The 20,000-nt window shown below is 35.5% G+C and overlaps 1 protein-coding gene across 1 annotated transcript in view; it reads left to right on the forward strand.

Moving 5' to 3' along the window:
• Positions 1-20,000, forward strand: part of LOC137618548 (uncharacterized) — a 243,436-nt gene that overhangs the window by 44,895 nt on the left and 178,541 nt on the right. Inside the window, exon 3 of the mRNA XM_068348706.1 lies at positions 3,907-4,007. Coding sequence (XP_068204807.1) covers positions 3,907-4,007 — 101 coding nt within the window. The remainder of the gene's footprint in view (positions 1-3,906; positions 4,008-20,000) is intronic.

Consider the following 20,000-nt stretch of genomic DNA (forward strand, 5'->3'; position numbering starts at 1 on the left):
ATTTGATCCTTATGTCCACATACCATAGAGTCGCTTCTTCTTTAAACCCCATAAATGCTCTTTGTCCCTCCCCTATGATTCGCTTAACGACAGTCATTTTCCGACGCTGTTGCGGTCACAAATAGGGTGATTAGTTTAGATTGCTTTGTCCTTATGGATATATGCTATTATAGCACATATTTCTTTTGTTACGCTGTTTAAGTAAACCGTAATTTTAATCGGATATTCTCCGTAAAAATATACTGTTCACAGCCGTATTTCAGTAAACTACAGGCGACCGTAATTTTACCTTGGATATTTGCTATCACAGAACATGTTTCTTTCGCTACACTGTTAAAATAAACCGTAATTTTAATCGGGAATTCTCCGTAAAAATATGCAGTTCACAGCCGTATTTCAGTAAAATACAGGCGACCGTAATTTTACCTTGGATATTTGCTATTATAGCAAATGTTTCTTTCGCTACGCTGTTGAAATAAGCCCTAATTTTAATAGGAAAATTCTCCGTAAAAAATATACGGTTCACAGTCGTATTTCAGTAAAATACAGGCGACCGTAATTTTTCCTTGGATATTTGCTATTACAGCTCTTGTGTCTTTCACTACGCTGTTAAAATAAACCGTAATTTTAATGGGAAATTCTCCGTAAACATATACTGTTCACAGCCGTATTTCAGTAAAATACAGGCGACCGTAATTTTACCTTGGATATTTGCTATTACAGCACATGTTTCTTTCGCCACGCTGTTGAAATAAACCGTAATTTTAATCGGAATTCTCCGTAGAAATATGCAGTTTATAGCCGTATTTCAGTAAAATACAGGCGACCGTAATTTTACCTTGGATATTTGCTATTACACCCCATGTTTCTTTTACTACACTTAAAATAAACCGTAGTTTTAATCGGAAATTATCCGTAGAAATATACAGTTCACAGCAGTATTTCAGTAAAATACAGGTGACCGTAATTTTACCTTGGATATTTGCTATTACACCCCATGTTTCTTTTACTACACTTAAAATAAATCGTAATTTTAATCGGAAATTCTCCGTAGAAATATACTGTTCACAGCCGTATTTCAGTAAAATATAGGCGACCGTAATTGTACCTTACTTTGTTATTTATCTTTTACGGTTGGTGACCGTAATATCACTCCTTTACGTCACTATGTCCGTTTTTTAAAAAGGTAAAATCCTGGACTAAATGTTGCCAGGTATTTAACGTTTTTAATGCAAATTTTTAAGTGTATATTACGAGGAAATGATAAATTCTTTCTGGATAATAAAATATAATATATTAAAGTGACATGAGTCATGGTATAAAAATGAAACAATATCCAACAGATTTAGTAGATTTGAGAACAAAGCTCTCAGAAGAATACTGGTAGTTAAATGGCAGGACAGAATTAGTAAGGAAACTATAAGAGAGATTATTCGAGTGCCATATGTGGATGAGATCATGGTGAGGGGTAGATGGAGAGGGTTTGGCCATGCTCTTCGCACTCCCCAAGAAAGATTAGTTCACCAAACTTTCAACTGAGCTCCACAAGGCTCTAGAAGAGTTGGAAGACCCAGGTCTACGTGGCTGAGTTCAAACTTTCAACTGGGCTCCACAAGGCTCTAGAAGAGTCGGAAGACCAGGCCTACATGGCCGAGTTCAAACTTTCAACTGGGCTCCACAAGGCACTAGAAGAGGTGGTAGACGCAGGTCTACATGGCTGAGTTCAAACTTTCAACTGGGCTCCACAAGGCTCTAGAAGAGTTGGAAGACCCAGACCTGCATGGCTCAAGACTATGAAACGTGAAGTTGGAGATGATGAATGGAGAAGTATCGATTTAAAAGCTCAAGATAGAGACGACTGGGGAAATCTAACCGAGGTCCTTTGAGTCAATAGACGCAGGAGATGATGATGAAATAAGTGAGAAAGATATGGTTGAAAATCTCGTGGAATTTTATATGTAAAGCCACCAAGACAAGTCTGAGTAGATTACTTGTATCATTAAATCACGTGACTCACGTCATACCAAAAATATATCTGAAGTTGCAAAACTAAATTTATCTTGTATGACGAATATATTTATAAGATATGTTATTGTTTTTATTTTTAGATTTATAATATACGCATGGTATAATTTAATAAGTAATCAGGAAATTGTATATATAAAATGTTACTGGAAAAAAACTTCTAAGGTTTAAAGGGGTCTCATGAATGACAGAGGTAACACCTAGAGGATATATGCATATGTATATATATATATATATATATATATATATATATATATATATACAGTATAATTATGAATATATGTATATATGAGTATATATATATATATATATATATATATATAGATGTGTATACTATCTACATATATACAGTATATATATACATATATATATGTATATATATATATATATATATATATATATATATATATATACATATATATATATATATATATATATATATATATATATAGAGAGAGAGAGATATAGGTGTGTATACATACATATATATACAGTATATAGTCGTATACATATGTATGTATATATATACACATATATATATATATATGTATATATATATATATATATATATATATATATATTTTATATATATACATACATACATATATACATACATACATTACACACACACACACATATATTCCCAACCTCTGATAACATATACTTCATAGTACTGCCACTACTACGATCCCTCCCTCACCACCCCAGTTGTTTTTAGGCCCTGATTAGCCTCCCAGGCCCCAGTGCCAGGCCATAAAACCCAACTCTCTAACTCTAATCCAGTGGTTCCCAAACTATCTTACCTGACGCCCCCTTTTTGCTTCTAGTAGACCCGTACGCCCCCACTCCTCTCTTTTTTTTATATGAAATGATTCCTTACATTTATTTCTTAGCATTGTACAGGAAAACAGATTTCTGTTTGTATTACATTTTAATAATGAAAGCCACTCAAACAAATAATAGTACATTCCAGTAACTAAAAACGAAACATTTGGTTCAAAGTGAGCGAAAAAAAAATTGAACATTGGCAAATTGGCAAAATTGAGTTGCAATTTTTAGAATATATAATTCGAAAGCATGACGTATAATATTTGGAAATACTTATGAGACTAGGGCACAATTTCTGGTCAAATTTAGTGAGATGGATGCATGTATGTAATGACAGATATTAGTTCTTTTAATGATTTTATTATTCTATCAAACAAGTAATTTCGAGCAGATGACTTCACGCCCCCCTTGTATCGTCCTCACGCCCCCCTAGTGGGGCGCGCCCCCCAGTTTGGGAACCACTGTAACTAATCCATGCCAGATTTCTCGCAAACAACGAGATCAACAACATTATTGCACAGATTAACTTAGAATAAGTTTTGCTTCATTTGCATTTTGTTATTGGTCTTCTTGATTGACAGTTTTGGCTCGTATGAAATCCTATTTCGAATAAAAAGGGTCTAGATATTTATTGTCCTCTTTTTTTTTCTCTCTCTCTCTCTCTCTCTCTCTCTCTCTCTCTCTCTCTCTCTCTCTCTCTCTCTCTCTCTCTCTCTCTTTATATATATATATATATGTGTGTGTGTTTGTGTGTATATATATATATTCCTTTTTACTCTTTATTTCTCTCGCTCTCTTATATATATATATATTATATATATATATATATATATATATATATATATATATATATATGTATATAAATGTGTGTATATATATAATGTCCTTTTTCTTGCACTTTCTCTATTTATTGACCTTCTCTCTCTCTCTCTCTCTCTCTCTCTCTCTCTCTCTTCTCTCTCTCTCTCTCTCTCTCTCTCTCTCTCTCTCTCTCTCTCTATGTATAGATTCGTACCTTTCCCATTATAATCATATAAACTTCTTTTTTCACAGTGGCGAATCGGATCCATCAGCCGCCTTCTGGATTGGAGCCTCCGACTCTCAGTACGAGAATTCCTTCACCTGGTCGTCCGGGGCACCTTTTTCTTACTCGGGTAAGTACACCTGGCAGTTTTTAATATATAATTTCGATGCTGTGGTTAGAAAGTGTGGATTTAATTTGATATGTTTTACTATAGTCCATTTCTTTTAGCTAGGCATATTTGCAGCGACTCGTAGCGGTGCCCTTTTACCTCGGAAAAGTTTCCTGATCGCTGATTGGTTGGGCAAGATCATTCTAACCAATCAACGATCAGGAAACTTTAGAGAAAACAAGAAAGCATTAAATGACTAGGTAAATGGAACTATAGTCCATTTCTTTCAGCAAGGCATATTTGCACCGACTCGCAGCGGTGCCCTTTTACCTCGGAAAAGTTTCCTGATCGCTGATTGGTTGGACAAGATAATTCTAACCAATCAGCGACTAGAAAACTTTTCCGAGCTAAAAGGGCACCGTTGCGAGTCGGTGCAAATATGACTTGCTAAAAGAAATGGACTATAGATGGTATATATAAGCAATCTATGTTTGCCAACAGTTATATAAGTGGATAAGCAACTCGGTGGAGTAACAAGAACTTAAGCTGTTGAGGAAATGCCCCATCTAAATCTCGTTGAAGTCACTGACAGGAGGGTGACGGATTGGGTTTAAGGGGATAGATAAAGATGTCTTTTCGGCTTTTACTCTTGATGTCTGGTGGATGATCTTACTATAGGTATCGTCAATTCTTTTTAGTGAGGCAGATTTCCACCGACTCGTAGGGGTGCCCTTATAGCTCGGAAAAGTTTCCTGATCGCTGATTGGTTGGGCAAGATGATTCTAACCAATCAGAGAGCAGGAAACTTTTCCGAGCTAAAAGTGCACCGCTGCGAGTCAGTACAAAGGCACCTCATTAAAAAAAATTGAGTATAGTATGAACCGGCAGGGGTCACTTGCCTTAGATGGGCTCTACGCGTCATAAGGAACTGGCTATCCTTTGATGAATGTAGGAAATGAATCCTATTTGAGGGTCTTTGCGTCAGTAGGCGTAGGAGATAATGAATAGGTTTTACTGATATGTGGTTATAAGGCATTTTATGTTATATCCTGATTTTTATCCCCTTTTTTACTTATTATTATTATTATTATTATTATTATTATTATTATAAGAAGCATCAAAGTGAGCGTATTGTGTATGTATGTGTGTATAACTCAACTCTAGATTCATTCTAGATTTAGCCTAACGTTGTTAGTGATTTTCATATAATTTATAAATGTATATTTTTATTGATTTTGATATCTACTTGATACGTTTTCCTAAGACTTTCAAAGTGTTCATACTCGATAGTTTGTGACTACTTTGATTAGTATTAAATTCATAGTATGCTTCAATTTAACCGAGTTTTTGCTCTTTGATAACTTACATATGTTTATTGTGATATATATTTTAATGAAAGTGCGCTTACAATACTGTGTTTAGTTTATTTCTATTAAGAAAAAAATAAAAGATTTTTTTCCTATTAATCATAGAAATTCCCGAAAAATTCATATTTTGAAATGATATATTGAAGGTATGATTACTTCTTGAGCCGTATCAACTTTGACTACTAGATATGCAGAATTAAATCCTCTGTCTCTCTCTCTCTCTCTCTCTCTCTCTCTCTCTCTCTCTCTCTCTCTCTCTCACTCTCTCTCTGTCTGTCTGTCTCTCTCTCTCTCTCTCTCTCTCTCTCTCTCTCTCTCTCTCTCTCTCTCTCATCGTTATTAGTGTAAGAAGAAACTGGGTGGATTTAAATAGGCAGCATTAAAATACTCCTCCCTCCTCTCTCTCTCTCTCTCTCTCTCTCTCTCTCTCTCTCTCTCTCTCTCTCTCTCTCTCTCTCTCTCTCTCTCTCTCATCATCATCATCATGGTTAGTGTAAGAGAAAACCCCTACTGAAGATATGCAGCATTAAATCCTCTCTCTCTCTCTCTCTCTCTCTCTCTCTCTCTCTCTCTCTCTCTCTCTCTCTCTCTCTCTCTCTCATCATCATCATCATGTTTAGTGTAAGACGAAACCAGTACAGTATATATGCAGCAATAAATCCTCTCTCTCTCTCTCTCTCTCTCTCTCTCTCTCTCTCTCTCTCTCTCTCTCTCTCTCTCTCTCTCTCTCTCATCATCATCATCATCATGGTTAGTGTAAGAGGAAACCCCTACTGAAGATATGCAGCAATAAATCCTCTCTCTCTCTCTCTCTCTCTCTCTCTCTCTCTCTCTCTCTCTCTCTCTCTCTCTCTCTCTCTCATCATCATCATCATGGTTAGAGTAAGAGGAAACCCCTACTGTAGATATGCAGCATTAAATCCTCTCTCTCTCTCTCTCTCTCTCTCTCTCTCTCTCTCTCTCTCTCTCTCTCTCTCTCTCTCTCTCTTCATCATCATCATGGTTAGTGTAAGAGGAAACCACTCTTGTAGATATGCAGCATTAAATCCTCTCTCTCTCTCTCTCTCTCTCTCTCTCTCTCTCTCTCTCTCTCTCTCTCTCTCTCTCATCTCATCATCAGGGTTAGTGTAAGAGGAAACCCGTACTGTAGATATGCAGCATTAAATCCTCCCTCTCTCTCTCTCTCTCTCTCTCTCTCTCTCTCTCTCTCTCTCTCTCTCTCTCTCTCTCTCTCCTCATCATCATGGTTTAGTCTAAGAGGAAACCACTACTGTAGATATGCAGCATTAAATTCCTCCCTCTCTCTCTCTCTCTCTCTCTCTCTCTCTCTCTCTCTCTCTCTCTCTCTCTCTCTCTCATCATAGCCTGTGTAAGAGGAAACCACTACTGTAAATATACAGAAATAAATCCTCTCTCTCTCTCTCTCTCTCTCTCTCTCTCTCTCTCTCTCTCTCTCTCTCTCTCTCTCTCTCTCTCTCTCTCCTCATCATCATCATGGTTTAGTGTAAGAGGAAACCACTCTTGTAGATATGCAGCATTAAATCCTCTCTCTCTCTCTCTCTCTCTCTCTCTCTCTCTCTCTCTCTCTCTCTCTCTCTCTCTCTCTCCTCATCATCATCATCATGTTTAGTGTAACCACTATTGTAGATATGCAGCATTAAATCCCCCCTCTCTCTCTCTCTCTCTCTCTCTCTCTCTCTCTCTCTCTCTCTCTCTCTCTCTCTCTCTCTCTCTCTCTCATCATGTTTAGTGTAAGGGGAAACCGGATGGATTTAGATAGGCAGAAATCTCGACATTTTTTTTTTTCCTCTCAGAAGTCAGCGGAAAGTCTCTGTGAATTCAAAAGTTATTTGACTTTCATCAGCTGAAGGATTTAGGAAAGGGGGGGAAAGAAAGAAGGAAAGAGGGGGGGAGGGGAAGGATATATTAGGGGTAAGGTGGAGGGAGTATCAAGATTATTATTATTATTATTATTAAAATAGGGGTAAGGTGGAGGGAGTATTATTATTATTATTATTATTATTATTATTATTATTATTATTATTATTATTATTATTATTATTATAGTGGTAGGGTGAAGGGAGTATCATTATTATTATTATTATTATTATTATTATTATTATTATTATTATAGTGGTAGGGTGGAGGGAGTATCAAGATTATTATTATTATTATTATTGTTATTATTATAGTGGTAGGGTGAAGGGAGTATCATTATTATTATTATTATTATTATTATTATTATTATATTTAATATTATTATTATAGTGGTAGGGTGGAGGGAGTATCAAGATTATTATTATTATTATTATTATTATTATTATTATTATTATTATTATAGGGGTAGGGTGAACGGATTATTATTATTATTATTATTATTATTATTATTATTATTATTATTATTATTATTATCATCTAAGCTACAACTATAGTTGGAAAAGCAAGATGCTATAAGCCCAATGGCTCCAACAGGGAAAATAGCCCTGGTAGGATAGGAAATAAGAAAATAAATGATTATTATTATTATTATTATTATTATTATTATTATTATTAACTAAGCTATTGCCATAGTTGGGAAAGCAAGATGCTATAAGCCCAAGGGCTCCAACAGAGAAAAATAGTCAAGTGAGGTAAGGAAGTAAGAAAATTAATTATTATTATTATTATTATTATTATTATTATTATTAATAACTAATATACAACCCTAGTTGGGAAAGCAAGATGCCATAAGCCCAAGGGCTCCAACAGAGAAAAATTATCCAGTGAGGAAAGGAAGTAAGGAAATAGATAAATGATATGAGAAATAATTACCAATTAATAAAATATTTTAAAAACAGTAACAACATCAAAACAGTTATTTCATATATAAACTATATATGAAATACAAGCTCCAACACCTAGTTATATAGCCCAAATTTATAAATCCAATCAAATGTGAAAGACAGTAAATTTATATTCTAATTAAACGAGCTTTGAAACATAGATACAAAGTTTGTTTTTGTAAATGTGTGTGTGTGTGTTTGTGTGTTAGTAATCCAATCACATACGAAAGACAGTAAATTTATATTTTAATTAAACGAGCTTAGAAACACAGTTACTATAGTCCATTCCTTTTAGCGACGCATATTTGCACCGACTCGCTACGGTGCCCTTTTAGCTCGGAAAAGTTTCCTGATCGCTGATTGGTTGGACAAGATAATTCTAACCAATCAGCGATCAGGAAACTTTTCCGAGCTAAAAGGGCACCGTTGCGAGTCGGTGCTAATATGCCTCGCTAAAAGATATGGACTATAACTCTGTGTGTGTGTGTGTGTGTGTGTGTGTGTGTGTGTGTGTGTGTGTGTGTGTGTTTTACTAATCCAATCACATACGAAAGACAGTAAATTTATATTTTAATTAAACGAACTTTTATGAACACGGATATTAAGTTTGTGCATTCGTGTTTTGTGTGAGTACAGGCATAATTGCTTTATCTATGTATTGCATATATTAATGTATTTTAGAATATAGGTAATATAAGTAATATATATGATTTTATAAACATAGATGATAAATTTCTGTTCTTGTTTTGCTTCGAGCACAGACATAATTAATATTTATATATGTAAAAGTATATTATTGTTTTATAAAATATACGTAATATATATGACTTACTGGTCGTAATAAAATGGGTTTTACTGCATTGTAACCCGTTTATTATGTTGCTCAAATATTTGTTTCCAGAAGGGTTATGGAAATTAGGCTTTTATTGCCTCGTGACAAATAAAAAACATTAAAAGAGTTGCCACTTTTCAATTAGCGATATTAAAAGATAAATACATTTTGATGCAGTTCTTGTTGTTTTTTCTTATATTTTGAAGGGCCACAATTATATTAGTTTTTCAGTTTTTCTACATCCACTAATGAAGTTGGAAGGAGGTTATGTTTTCGCCCCTGTCTGTGTGTTTGAGTTTGTTTTTTCAACAACTTCCTGGCCACAATTTTAATTATAGAGTAATGAAACTTGCAGGGATTAACTGCTATGTGAAAAGATATAAAATACTAATTTTTGGAAGGTCAAGGTCAAAGGTCAAGGTCATGGTCAAACAAAATGTCCCATTCTAGTAATCAGCCATAAGTTTAGACGTCGTTGTCACAGAGACTTCAAACTTGGTTCATATTTGAGTGTATGAAACTCCACGCCAATTAGTACGTGTTAAGGTCAAAGGTCAAGGTCAAGGAAAAGGTCAAACCATTAGCTGCCGCGACGGAGGTCTGCTCTCTACTGAGTACCCCTCTAATTTTTTTTAATTAATCTCTTTTTCATATATGGTTTTTTTATATTTCCTTTCTTTTCTCTGAGATCTGAGTATTTTCATCCATGTATCCATGTGCTGGAAACTAATAGCTCATACATATATAAATAATGTATACTTTACATTTGAACATGTATACGAATTGTATTACGTACAGTGGTGGCCGATGTGGTAACGTCCATGACTGGTAAACGCTAGACTGGGGTTCGAGTCCCGCTCAAATTGATTGATTGATTTAAAGTTTTCAGGCATCTTGACATCTAAGGTCATTGACGCCGACGAGTCCCGCTCAAACTCGTTCGTTTCTTTGGTCGCTGCAACCTCACCATCCTTGCGAGCTAAGGATGGGGGGTTTGGGGTAGCCTATAGGTCTATCTGGGGAGTCATCAGCAGCCATTACCTGGCCCTCCTTGGTCCTAGCTTGGGTGGAGAGGGCCTTGGGCGTTGATTATATGTATATATGGTGACTCTCTAGGGCATTGTCCTAAGGATTGGGGGCTTTGGGGGAGCCTATAGGTCTATCTGCTGAGTCATCAGCAGCCATTACCTGGCCCTCCTTGGTCCTAACTTGGGTGGAGAGGGGGTTTGGTCGCTGATTATTTATGGTCAGTCTCTAGGGCATTGTACGGCTCGATAGGGCAATATCACTGTCCCTTGCCCCTGCCATTCATGAGCGGCCTATAAGAGAAAAATTCATTAGTTTCTTTGGTCGCTGCAACCTCACCATCCTTGCGAGCTAAGGATGGGGGTTTTGGGGAGCCTATAGGTCTGTCTGCTGAGTCATCAGCAACCATTGCCTGGCCCTTCTTGGTCCTAGCTTGGGTGTTGAGGGCCTTGGGCGTTGATTATATGTATATATGGTGACTTTCTAGGGCATTGTCCTAAGGATTGGGGGCTTTGGGAGAGCCTATAGGTCTATCTGCTGAGTCATCAGCAGCCATTACCTGGCCCTCCTTGGTCCTAGCTTGGGTGGAGAAGGGGTTTGGTCGCTGATTATATGTATTTATGGTCAGTCTCTAGGGCATATGAATATGTCAATGAGAGTTCAAGATTATATTTTTTTTATATAAAGATTTCGAATTTAGTTTTTTTTATGGCTATCTTCGACTAGGCGAGCAACCGGTGGCCCTTTAGAGCTGGTTCTCTGCCAAGATTGGAAAAAAGAAGAAGAAAGGTGTTGACACTTTCTCGTTTTACCTCCGCCTACGAAGTTGGAAGGAGGTTAAGTTTTACCCTCCTGTTTGTTTGTGTGTGTGTGTTTGTGTTTGTTTGTGAACAGCTTCCTGGCCGCAATCTTAATCGTAGCGTAATAAAACTTGCAGGGATTAACTGTTATGTAAAGGTCTTGAAATTATTGAAATTTGGAAGGGCATGGTCAAAGGTCAAGGTCACGGCCAAGTAAAATGTCCAATTCACGTAATCAACCATATGTTTGGACATCGTTGTCACGGAGACTTCAAATTTGGTTCATATTTGAGTGTATGAAAATACACGCCAATTAATGCACGTTAAGGTCAAAGGTCAAGGTCAGGCAAAAGGTCAAGGAATAAGCTCCCGCGGAGGAGGTCAGCGCTCTATTGAGTGCCCCTCTAGATTCTTATATACGATTTACCTATACATGCATGCATAATTATTGCATCGAAAGTATAAGGACAAATTTTATCAATATAACTTTTATAATTCCGTCATACTAAATGATTCTAAAAAATTCCTCATGTATATACCGCACGTGTTTCACCTACGGTCGTACACTGTCTTGGTTTTGCTTTTTTATTTTATCACTCGCTTTTCCCTGCACTGTTATTATTATTATTATAATTATTACTTGCTAAGCTACAACCCTAGTTGGAAAAACAGGATGCTATAAGCCAAAACGCTCCAACAAGGAAAAATAGACCAATGAGGAAAAGAAATAAGGAAAAACTACAAGAGAAGTTTAAGAATAATATAAACATTAGAATAAATATTTCATATATAAATTATAAAAACTTGAAAATAGCAAAATTAAGAGAAACAAGATAGAATAGTGTGCCCGAGTGTACCCTCAAGCAAGAGATCTCTAGTCCAAAACAGTGTAAGAACATGGTACAGAGGCTATGGCACTACCCAAGACTAGAGAACAATGGTTTGATTTTGGAGTGCCCTTCTGCTAGAAGAGCTGCTTACCATAGCTAAAGAGTTTCTTCTACCCTTACCAAGAGGAATTGGCCATTGAACATTTGCAGTGCAGTAGTTAATTCCTTGGTTGATGAAAATTTGTTTGGTAATCTTAGTGTTGTCAGGCGTATGAGGACAGAGGAGAATCTGTGAAGAATAGGCCAGACAATTCGGTGAATGTGTAAGCAATGGGAAAATGATCCGTAACCAGAGAAAAGGCTCCAATGTAGTACTGTCTGGCCAGTCAAAGTACCCCATAACTCTCTAGCGGTAGTATCTCAATGGGTGGCTGGTGCCCTGGCCAACCTCATACCATCCTGTGTTATTATACTAACTCATGTTTTATCACGTTTGAATTTTTGTGACGTTCTTGCTCGCAAGTGCCTGTATATTAACTCATTATCCGTTGAAATAAAGGTAGTTGCATTCACCTAACTGACGCCTCGCTCATGTACTTCAGCTCACGAAAAAAACGTCAAACGAGAAAGCCGGAAAATGCGTAAAAGGTTTAAGGTCACCCGAGATGAACTTTGAGAATCAGAAGTTAATGAAAAGAAGGACGGAAGTTATATGAAGTTACCAGATGAGATTAAGATGATGTTTCAAAGAAAGAGATTTTTAGTTTTATTTTCTAATGCTGATGATTAGTTTGTAAGATGCTTGGGATTAATAACTGCAATAAAAAGGTATCTGTTTCTGTGAATATTTTTCATGTATTCTATAAATTTTGATATTTTTTGCGTATCCTGGATCTATATTGGATGTATGTGTGTGTACGTATGTTTGTGTATATATATTGATATATTATGTGTGGGTGTCTGATAATGTAATTGTGTTTGTAAGTATTTATATTTAGTATATGTGGATGGTTATTTTATATATTTATGGATGTATATATATATATCTATATATGTGTGTGTGTGTTTATTGTATGTATATATACATGTGTATGTGTCTGTCTGCTTGTGTATATAAATGTGTGTATTTATGAATATACAGTATATATATATATATATATATATATATATATATATATATACAGTAAATATATATATATATATATATATATATATATATATACATATATATATATTCTATTCTAGTATACAGTATATACATATATATATGTATATATATATATATATATATATATATATATATATACATATCTATATATATATATATATATACAAACCTTTTCAAGTACTCCACTAATTAAATAATCGTATGAAACATCCCCTGAATTGGCACTATCCTTTGTTCAAAATAAGGAACTCCTTACTCGTCAGTATGAGTGTGTGTGTTCGTATGTGTGTAATAGAGGCACGACAGATAACCCTTTAAAATGGAGATAGGCTGTTATCTGGTTTGTCTGGGATTCACGGTGTAAAGAGAGAGAGAGAGAGAGAGAGAGAGAGAGAGAGAGAGAGAGAGAGAGAGAGAGAGAGAGCTGAAAGCAGCTCTTCCATAGAACCCAGTTCTGTGAGATAAATTGGGCCATGTTTCCGGGACTGTGAAGATATATTAGTGAGGAGAAGAAGAAGAAAAGGAGAGATGAGGATGGTGTGTGTGTGTGTTAGCTGGAGCGTTTGAAAAAAATGGCCTTGGATGTTTATTTTACGTTTATTTAAGATTATTTGAGTCTACAAGGAGTATCATAATAGAATTTAGAAATTGAAAAATGGCCTTGTTGCCTGGGGTGTTTATTTTGTGTTTATTTAAGATTATTTGAGTCTACAAGGAGTATCATAATAGAATTTAGAAATTGGGACTTCAATTTCATGCGATAATTGACTTTTATAAATGATTTTGATCATGTCAAAAGATGTTTTATAAATTTTATATATGAATCCAATAGGGATATACATTTAGGTACACTGACAAAAGTTTATCGTATTGTTAAAGGATATATATATATATATATATATATATATATATATATATATATATATATATACAGTGTATATATATATATATATATATATATATATATATATATATAAAATATATATGTCGATTTCAGGAATCTGTTCATAAGCTTTTTATCTCTCTTGATAGCTCAGTCGGTAGAGTCTCTGCAGGCATGGTTTCCAGCCAAACAGGTGGGGGTTCGAATATCCACCCGGCCAGAAGCTGTTACCATAAAATGAATTCCAAGTGGATATATATTCCCAAGATAGAATTCGGTATTAAATGCCATTCGTGGGTGATATTTACATTGATTGAAATCACGTGTGATTGTGACATATGCTCATATATATATATATATATATATATATATATATATATATATATATATATATATATATTTATATATATATAATATATATATATATATATATATATATATATATAATATATATATATATATATATATATATATATATATATATATATATATATATATATATATATATAATGAAGGGCAACTCAAGTTTGGTATAAAGATCACTCATGAATGGCAGAGCCAAGGGACAGTGACAATACCATAAAGACTAACCATATATACATATGATCGGCGCCAAAGCCTCCTTGCCACACAAGCTAAGGCCAGGGAGAGCTAGGCAATGGGTACTGATGACTCAGCAGGTAGACTTGTAGGTTCCCCAAACCCTCCAATACTAGCTCACAAGGATGGTGAGGTTGCAGACTCTACAAGAAACTATCGAGCTTGAGTGGGTTCGAACCCCAGTCCGGCAGAATAGGTAGGGACGTTTTCAATAGGGTACCACAACCCCAAATTGGTCAAAATATTATTATTATTATTATTATTATTATTATTATTATTATTACTTGATAAGCTATAACCCTAGTTGGAAAAGCAAGGTTCTATAATCCCAGGGGCTCGAACAGGGAAAATACCCCAGTGAGGAGAGGAAACAAGGAAAAATAAAATATTTTAAGAACAGCAACAACAGTAAAATAAATATTTCCTATATAAACTATAACAACTTTAACAAAACAAGAGGAAGAGAAATTAGATAGAATAGGGTGCCCGAGTGTACCATCAAGCAGGAGAACTCTAACCCAAGACAATGGAAGACCTTGGTACAGAGGCTATGGCACTATCCAAGACTAGAGAACAGTGGTTTGATTTTGGAGTGTCCTTCTCCTGGAAGAGCTGCTTGCCATAGCTAAAGAGGTCTGCGCTCTACTGAGTGCCCCTCTTGGATAGCCTGGTTTGATGTAAACGGGATAAATATTTTGATAAAAAAAAAAAAATTGAATATGAACTTAGATAATTGACGTGAACATGCTGATGTTTGATAAATCATTTACACAATTTGTAACTATGATCTATATCTGATTCATTTATTTGTGGATAACTGAGTGACGTGTATTTTTCACTGCCTCGATTTTTATTGTCTGTTCCAACGTGGATTTGATACGTAAAAGGAAAGTTTGACTGCTGTTATATGTAATTAACATTTTTCAATTAAATTAATTGATGTTCTCTATTACTAGTGTACGTGACCCGTCAAAAATGATGACTAGATATTTAGATATGCATACACACGCACACACACAGATTCAACCTTCCCAACACCATCCCCCTTTCCTAACTACAACGCGGCAGTTGTGGTTTCTGAGTGAATCACTCAGTGTCCCACTTTTCACAAGGGTATGATAGAGAGGCAGAGTAGTTATACATCTGTAAGGGTATGACAACTCCCTCTCCCCCCTACCCTAGGACGAGGAGAAAGAGTAATTATACATCTGTAAGGGTATGACAACTCCCTCTCCTCTAGCCGAGGGACGAGGAGACAGGGTAGTTATACATCTGTAAGGGTATGACAACTCCCTCTCCCCCTCCCCTAGGGACGGAAGAGGCAGAATAGTTATACGTCTGTAAAGGTATGACTACTCCCTCTCCCCCTACCCTAGGGACGGAAGAGGCAGAGTAGTTATACGTCTGTAAGGGCATGACTACCCCCTCTCCCCTAACCGAGGGACGAGGAAAGACAGAGTAGTTATACGTCTGTAAGGATATGAATACTCCCTCTCCCCCTACCTTAGGGACGGGGAGAGACAATAGTTATACGTCTGTAAGGTTATGACTACCCCTTCTTCCCCTACGCTAGGGACGAGGAAAGACAGAGTAGTTCTACGTCTGTAAGGGTATGAATACTCCCTCTCCCCTAGCCGAGGGACGAGGAAAGACAGACTAGTTATACGTCTGTAAGGGTATGACTACTCCCTCTCCCCTAGCCGAGGGACGAGGAGACAGAGTAGTTATACATCTGTAAGGGTATGACTACCCCCTCTCCCCTAGCCGAGGGACCAGGAAAGACAGAGTAGTTATACGTCTGCAAGCGTATGACTACCCCCTCTCCCCCCTAGCCGAGGGACGAGGAGAAAGAGTAGTTATACGTCTGTAAGGGTATGAATACTCCCTCTCCCCCTACCCTAGGGATAGGGAAAGACAGAGTAGTTATACGTCAGTAAGGGGATGAATACTCCCTCTCCCCCTACCCTAGGGACGAGGAAAGACAGAGTAGTTATACATCTGTAAGGGTATGACTACCTCCTCTCCCCTTACCCTAGGGACGGGGAAAGACAGAGTAGTTATACGTCTGTTATAACAAACACTGAAAAATATCATGTCCACACACAAATGATATTCATTAAGGCTTCCTATTCAAACGTAATTTTCCCTCCAAGCAAAACTGGTAAGAAAATATGTCAACTTCACGCCAACATTCTTCCCTCTTTACGTCAAAGAACACCAAAGATCCTCTTGTTTAGTAGAGGTTCGAAATGGCTTCCACTTTATTTATATTTGTACACCCTTTCTCCTTGGATAAGGACAAGGGTGGCCACGCGTCTCTTTTGTTTGTGTGTGCGCACGCACGCGTGTGTGTGTATGTGTGTGTGTGTGTGTAGGTGTGTGTGTGTTGTCAACACACAATGCGCTTTATGTAGGGTAGAGTGCCAGGACACTCTAGGGGCAGATAAAGGCCCCTGTTATTTAGTTGAGTGAAAACAGCGCCGGAAATTATTGTCCAAAGGGGAAAAGACACTGTAGAGGCTTTCGAGAAAGGCTCTCTCTCTCTCTCTCTCTCTCTCTCTCTCTCTCTCTCTCTCTACATATGTATATATCCGTTTATGAGTATACATACACACACATACTGTATATATATATATATATATATATATATATATGTGTGTGTGTGTGTGTATTTATATGTTTATATATACATATGCGTGTGTATGTGTGTATTTAATAAAATCATATGTATGTAACATAGAAACATGCATAAGATATTATATATGTATATATATATATATATATATATATATATATATATGTATATATATATATATATTGTATATATATACATATATATATATATATATATATATATATATATATATATATATATATATATACATATACAATATATACATGTGTAGAGGGTGAGGACAGGATATGATGCAAAACTCTCTCTCTCTCTCTCTCTCTCTCTCTCTCTCTCTCTCTCTCTCTATACATACTACATATTCAGAAATTTCCCCTATTCAAATATTTTTCCTGTAACCAACCACATAATTGTTTTCCAAACCGCACATACATTTCCTATAGATGAATTAATATTGCAAATTTATTTCTATTCATATAAAGGCTTCGTTTCCGATGATAATAAAGTACATATCGTATTAGTGTATTCAGGTAACACTTTATAAATGTTTATCATTTCTGGATTAATCGCCAGGCTTTGATGACATTTGGGGAAATTGCCGTTTTCTATTGCCATTTTCTATTTCATCAAGTTTAATTTTGGAAGGGAGGTTTCCCTCGTTTATTTCTAATTAAAAGAGCGATGCTATCCGTAATTTTAATTGATTGGGATGTAGGTTTGTATATATGTTTTCATGTTTATGATGCGTTTGTTTACATGCGGGAGTGTGTGTTTATACATTGTGTCTTAGAGGCTATACATTCATTTGTGGATTCATCGTGTGTTTTTAATTGTCTTTGATTCTAAAAAAAATTAATTTTGAAGCTTGATGGTCAATAGGTTTTGCTCAATAATAATAATAATGATAATAATAATAATAATAATAATAATAATAATAATAATAATAATAATAATAATAATCATAATAATAATGATAATACTAGCGCTAGAGTTATTGGGTCCTTTGACTGGCCAGAAAGTTTACATTGAATCCTTATCTGGTTACGGTTTATTTTACCTTTGCCTACGCATACACTGAATAGTGTGGCCTATCCTTTACATATTCTCCTCTGTCCCCATACACCTGACAACACTGAGATTACCAAACAATTCTTCTTCACCAAAGGGGTTAACTACTGCACTGTAATTGTTCAGTGGCCACTTTCCTCTTGGTAAGGGTAGAAGAAACGCTTTAGCTATGGTTAGCAGCTCTTCCAGGTGAAGGAAACTTCAAAATCAAACTATTGATCTCTAGTTTTGGGTAGTGCCATAGCCTCTGTACCATGGTCTTCCACTGTCTTGGGTTAGAGTTCTCTTGCTTGAGGGTACATTTGCGCACATTATTCTATCTTGTTACCCTTCCTCTTGCTTCGTTAAAGTTTTTATAGTTTATATAGGAAATATTTATTCTAATGTTGTTACTGTTCTTAAAATCTTTTAATTTTCCTTGTTTCCTTTCCTCGCTTGGCTATTTTCCCTGTTGGAGCCCCTGGGCTTATAGCATCCTGCTTTTTCAACTAGGTTTGTACCTTAGTAAGTCATAATAATAATAATAATAATAATAATAATAATAATAATAATAATATGTTGTTGTTGCTGTTGTTGATGCTAGGTAGTATAACACTAACCGCAAACTCAAATACATTCGCATAACTATAACTAAAATATACGTCTTTCCAAAGTTATGTTAAAGGAAATAATGAATGTCCGGTTTAACAGGGTAGTAGAACCATTGATTGCCACAACAGAATTCGGTTAAATGGAATAGCTGCGACAGTATTCTGGGTCAGCCGCACCACAGGGGCTAATTGAAGATCCAGATTTCGTTTTCATTGCCTCCGCCAACGAAGTTGGAAGGAGGTTATGTTTTACCCCCTGTTTGTGGGTTTTGCTTTTGTGTTTGTTTGTGAACAGCTTCCTGGCCCCAATTTTAATCGTAGATGGATGAAACTTGCAAGGATTAACTGTTATGTAATACGCTGGAAATGATTAAATTTTGGTAGTTTAAGGTCAAAGGTCAAGGTCACGGTCCAGCAAAATATTCAATTCACGAAATCAGCCATATGTTTGGACTTCGTTGTCACAGAGACTTCAAACTTGGTTCATATTTGAGTGTATGAAAATTAACGCTAGTTAATACATGTTAAAGTCAAAGGTCAAGGTCGTGCAAAAGGTCGAGAGATAAGCTCCTGAGGCGGGGGTCAGCGCTCTACTGAATGCCCCTCTAGTTTCTCGGTTGTGTCGTATTCTTGTGCATATAGGGAAATCTTTCAAATAACCACTTGTCTTTGTGTAATAACTCCTCTCCGTTAATTTCAATTATGAAAAGGAAAAGAATTTAATTATATGATATCTTATAATTGACTTAGAATGAAAATAGACACATCTCCCTACATTGTTTATATCATTTTTATCTGTGGAAAAAAAATCTTTTCAATAGGAACATTAATTACGTTATATCTGTTTCTTTCTAGATTACATATATATTTCCTTAAATGTCTTTCTATATACGTCAACTAAGCTTTAGATTCAATACAGTTTATTTTCTTAAAAAATATTGTATCATACATCTTGGAATCCAGGAGAAACTACATAGCTTTTTATATGTTCCTTATATTTCTTTAAATATACATATAAGCCTTAGAATCAATACAGTTTATTTGAATAACATTGTATTATATATCATTAAAATTCAGGAAAAAACCTGATAATTTTTCCTATGTTCCCTACATATCTTTACATATGATCATATGAGCTTTAGAATCAAAACAGTTTAGTTATCTTAATACTATCGTATTACAAATCTTGGAAATTCAGTAGAAACCAAATATATTTTCATATGTTCCTTGTATGTCTTTAAATATAATGATATAAGTTCTAGCATCAATCCAGTTTATTTTTTTTAATATTCTGAATTTTGTTAGAGAAATTATTACTTAATATCTTTTTCTTTTTACCTCGGTATATTTATATTTTTCCTTATATATCTTTTCTTATATATCTTTCAATATACAC

Source organism: Palaemon carinicauda, chromosome 24 (assembly GCF_036898095.1).
Source record: "Palaemon carinicauda isolate YSFRI2023 chromosome 24, ASM3689809v2, whole genome shotgun sequence".
Taxonomy (NCBI): domain Eukaryota; kingdom Metazoa; phylum Arthropoda; class Malacostraca; order Decapoda; family Palaemonidae; genus Palaemon; species Palaemon carinicauda.